A 5,304-nucleotide genomic window follows, 5' to 3' on the forward strand; every position below is an offset into this window, starting at 1 on the left:
TGTGTCCTGAACCAGTGGCTTCCAACCTCACCGAACTGGGGCTCCTTGTTTTATGAAAAAAAATATTACTCAAATGATAATATAATGTTTTTAAAGAGTTACAAGATAATATACAAAAATGGGTAAAACATACAAAAAAATCAATATTTTCCCGATACTGTTTCCATATTTTTTGTTTGTATTCCAAAATAGTAATTTTGGAAAAGCGGCTTTATGCAACAGCCTGGCGTTTCCTAAATGTTGGAAATTAAGTGTATTAGGCATAAAAAGCATGTCTTAAACAAATTGATTTAAGTAATCTCTTTACATTAATTTATATTTCCGACAAATATTTGTGTTGCCATGTTTTTATTTAATAAACGATTCATAAAAATATATGCTTTAAATTTTGGACTCTATAAAACTATATTTCCGACCAGTTTTGATCCACACTAAATCTTTATATATAATTGCAAATTTTAGCCTTTTTTATTATTCAGCAGCCAAATATATGAAAGTAAATGAAATAGATGCAAACATTGCATTTAAAAACAAAGCGACTTAATTTGTAAAAATATATAAACGAAAAATTTAATTTACTTGTACTTAAAGAACGAACAAACTGCACAAAGCGCGCCATTTGAACTTTTTTTTAAGATCACAAATATTAAAGTAGTGATATTTGTTATATATTATTAATTCAAATTAAGACTAAAATAGAGTAAAGTTTTATGAATTAATTATATACGTGGGTGGCATCATATAAAAAAATCAGTTAATATATTTACATGAATCATCTATGTATGCATTTTACATACGATAATACGTATATGAACTGTCGGAAACTGTTTTTAATAATTACCCCAAAGTAGTTTTGTATAAGTTACTAAGAGGCAAAAAATAAAATTTTAGAGTCTTTCATATTATACCCCAATCCCCATAATCATTTTGAAAAGTAGACAATAATTAAAAACTTAATTTAATCAAAATTATATTTCAATTTGAATTTTACTGACTTGGTGTCCGGACTACTAAGTAACAAAAACAGTAAATATCAATAAAAAAAAAAATATAATTTTACATCATTTAAAAAATAACACTCTAACATAGTCTTGTTTGATATTTGCAGCAATCTTAAAATATTCCATAACAATTTGAAAGCAATGCTTTATTATATTTTTTAGATAATCACACCAATATCGAATTGGTGAAGCAAATTTTCATTACAAAAATCGAAGAATATTAACTTAATGTTTTTATTGTTATGGAATAGTGTTTTATTGTTTGTTATTCAATATTTTTTGGTAACTTTTCAATACATCCGAAGCAATTTTCTCTACATGTTCTAATATTGGCCAATTACCTTAGTAAAAAGCATTTTTTAAATTAGTCACTAAAGAAAAAGTAAAAAATCGAAATAAATTATTGCACTTTGATCATTAATATTTATTACCGTGCATTAAATAGGTTGGAAACTATATAAGCGCATCTATCATTTATAGATGACTTAAGCTAAATTTTTAGAATTACATACGTTATTCAAGTGTAAAACTCATTTTGTTATTCGATAGTTGACAATTCTGCTGCAATCAGTAATATAGGTTTTGGGATCGTTTTCGTAATGGTATAACTTAAGTATTTTTTAAAAGCTTTTGTTACGCATCATGATTATTAATATAAAGCACAAATCTGTAAATATGTAATACACTTTTGTTAAAAACCATATATGCTGCAAAAATAAGGAGCTTTGATAAATATTACATTTATTAGTTAAATAATACACTCATCCCTCATATTTTATCTTGTCAACTTAATCACAATGTTTTTTGTTTACTATAATTTGATTCAGTGAAACTAATAAAAAAGTTGTTAAAAGTAAAGTAAAACAATACCAACTAAATTGGCAATCAGTGGACAACTAATCAATCCAAAATTAGTTCAAAATTTAATGATCATCACGTGTTGCTCCAGGACAAGACTCTTTTAAATCTTTCTCATCATCAAAACTAGTTCCACACCAATGACAGTAGTTATGAGTATTTCGCAAGTATTTGGTCAGCTCTTCTAAACGCAATGATGCCTATAATTTAAAACTTATGACACAACAAACTCAAACCAATTTATTTTTAGTATATTCTATAAATATATTATACAAGTCCATATCAATGAAATTTTAATAATTCAAGAGAATGTCATATGAGGTGACAGAAACAATTGTTTTAACATAAGATCCGGAGTTGATTTTCATAATGTAATTGTTTTGGAAACATATGATGATGATAAATAAGTCTATAAAAAATAATATTTAAATAAAAGTAAAGCAAATGTTAACTTCCATCAAGAATGCTGCATCTATTACTTAGGTTTAAAAAATGGTGTGGGTATGTTTTGGACTTTTTATGGATTAGGTGTCTAGATTTCAAATTGATGGTATTAGATTAACATCAAAATGTCGGCAAAAATGTATATAATAGTTGTGAAAAGTATTATAATTATATGGATTCTTAAAGTACTTCAGATACTAACCTCTGCTTCTAATTTTTCTTGTTCTTCTTCAGAGTCACTTCCTGATGTTTCATCATCTGATTCTTCCTTAGGCAGTTCAAGCCTTTTGATTTCAACCCGTGGCCAATACCACTTTTCCTTTGGCATTTCTATATCCTATAATTTTATCAATATTTCAAAAATCTTAATAATAAATAGTTAAAATGGTTTAAGTTGTAAATTTTGTTCAAGGATATAAGTTTAAAAAAAACAACAAACTTTAATCATGTGATTTCGAAATGAATTATTCTTTGGAAGTATATAATTTTTTTTTCATAAAACTGGAATATCCAGTATTCAAAAATTTATATTGAATGATTTATACTCAAATTAAAGAAAATGAAATATCACCTACAAGAATAGTATTAGAGAATGATATCTTCTTGTACAAAAACAAACATTCAATAGCGATTAAGATTTTGTGAGAGTACAGAAAAAAATTAAAACAAAAAAAGTTAATTTTAAAAAATTAGAAGTGATTGAAGTGAAGGGTCCTAAAAAGCTGACATGTGACTGTGCCCACAATTATTATCCTAGTAATCCGAAAAGAAAAATAAAAGATTATTAATATAGAATGATGTCGCTATGGTATATACTACAGTTAAAATATATATTTTTAACAAAATGGTGACCTTGATGATTTTTGAGTTTCTCATTTTTTTTTAAATAGTATAAATTAAAATTTGGAGATTAGGCCAGTATATGCCATAGATAAGTCAATAAAGAACATTCTCCAAAAATTTCAAGTAAATCGGTCCAGTAAAACTCAAGAAATTGTGGGCATCATATTTAAAAAAGCTAGTTTTGAGAAAAACCCATACAAAGTTTCACAAAAGGAAGAAAACAGAAGAGGAATAAAATGGTGAAAGAGTTGTATCTCTGAAAATAATCTAGATTTTTGAAAATATGAAAAACGAACTATTTTTTTGAATTTCTATTAATGCAGATTTAAACTAAAGGCACAAAACTAAGCAAATTTTGAAGCATAGAAAGATTAATAATTGCTAATAAAAACTCATTATCTAAATATTTGTGCAATTTCTTTTTTACAATAAATTATACTTACTTTTGAGCTATCTAAGCTATGACAAGCTTTCTGGCATCTCAATAAATCTATCAAATCTCGTTTATTCTCAGCATTTTTAGATTTCTGTCGCCGATAATCCAAAACAGATTCTTGAGACAATTTAGTAACTTCTGATGAACTCTTTAGAGGTCTATTATAACTTTTACGCCCCAATCCTTCTCTATTAGATTTTAAATTAATTTCAACAGGTTCTACTTGTCCTGTTTTATCTTTGCCAATTCCTTGACCCGGCTTGTAACCCATCTTTTGTAACAAAGAGAAGCCTTTGTTAGCGGAATCCAGAGCATTGTTGAGGCCCTCATTTCTGCGTTCTGCTTCAACGACTTTTAAAGGTTTATTTTTTAGTTTTTCTTCGGCTTGTTTTCTTGTGATTTCAATGAGTCTCTGTTTAGCTCTACTTTGTATAAGACCTGGTTTAACATCTTCGACACTGTAATTTGCGAAATACTTGTATAGCGAAAGATCGGCATTGCAATGAAAATACCCTTACCATTGGGTTAATATATTATCAGACATGTAATCATATTCTTCTTCTGACATATTGGACTTAATTAGTATTAGGATTCCAAATTTCTTTTGTTTATTCGTATCTCAAGAGAATGACAACTATATTAAACAACGTTTTACTATTGAATGCCAAATCCGTTTACTGTCAAATTGTTAAAAACGAGCGACTCAAAATAAACACGGAGCTAATTTCTGCTAAAGGTGCATCCGCACCAACCGAGCGAACATGATGAAAAGATGGATGTCATACCAACATACGAAACAAAACCGAGAATAAAAATAATCTACCAACATTAAAAGACAAAAAACCTTTGTGCCAACATTCGAAACAAAACTAGAAAAAATATTAGGTATCACTCCTAGACAATATACTAATTCAAAATAATTATTTACGAAAGCAGTTCTTTTACATTTATATGATCATACATTGTCTCTTCACAAATCACAACCAATATTTATTTCAGGGAACCAAACATAGTTATTCAAAACCTAGTACATTTTTGTTAGAAATTATTAATTAGGACATCGCAGAGTGTTTTAGTCTAGTTCAGCGGTTTCCAACCTTTTCTTCTTTGCGCCCCCCTTTCAAAAGAAAAAAATATTGCGCTCGCCCCTCCTAATTTTTCTAACACTTTAATTTAAATATACTTAACTGAAATTATGCCAAATAATACACAGTATTATAAAAATATACATATAAACATAACTATTAATTATAAGATTTTTTTTTTCAAATTTAAACAAATCATAGAATTTCAAAACAAATCATAGAATAATAATTAACACAACATTAAAAAATTTAATGCAATGGTTGAGCTTGTTTTTAGCACAAATTTTCTCAAACCGCGGCATTATTGTAAAAATCGCTGTTCTCAGTTTCTTTTCGATCACTATAAGCGAGATCGGCACTTTGTTTTTAATACTGCTTCTGCAGAAAAACCTGTTTCACATAAGTAAGATGTCACAAACGGTAATAAAATTTCTAAAGCATCATTTGTTGGGAAAATCGTCCTTTATTTTTTTCGTCCTGAAACATCTGCTTCAATGTACTATCACTAGATAAATCAATTATCATTTACTGCTCTCGTGTTGAATGACCAAAATCATCATGTTTTTCAATCTTAAATGGATTTCTAATCCATTCGTATTTGGAAATATCTATATGTTTAAAGTAATGCGAAAATTGG

General features: G+C 27.7%; 1 protein-coding gene across 1 annotated transcript; it reads right to left on the bottom strand.

Moving 5' to 3' along the window:
* Positions 1-1,880: 1,880 nt before the first annotated feature.
* LOC113384976 (G patch domain-containing protein 11-like) lies at positions 1,881-4,290 on the bottom strand. Its single transcript, XM_026622760.1, has 4 exons — positions 4,101-4,290; positions 3,590-4,040; positions 2,506-2,640; positions 1,881-2,059 (listed from the first exon to the last, which is right to left on the bottom strand). Exons 1-4 carry the CDS (start codon positions 4,148-4,150, stop codon positions 1,925-1,927), a joined length of 771 nt encoding a protein of 256 aa, XP_026478545.1. The 5' UTR covers positions 4,151-4,290; the 3' UTR covers positions 1,881-1,924.
* Positions 4,291-5,304: the final 1,014 nt, after the last annotated feature.

This window comes from Ctenocephalides felis, unplaced genomic scaffold (genome assembly GCF_003426905.1).
Source record: "Ctenocephalides felis isolate EL2017-DRISC unplaced genomic scaffold, ASM342690v1 CF-g0.4_SCAFFOLD_03571, whole genome shotgun sequence".
NCBI classification, from domain to species: Eukaryota; Metazoa; Arthropoda; class Insecta; order Siphonaptera; family Pulicidae; genus Ctenocephalides; species Ctenocephalides felis.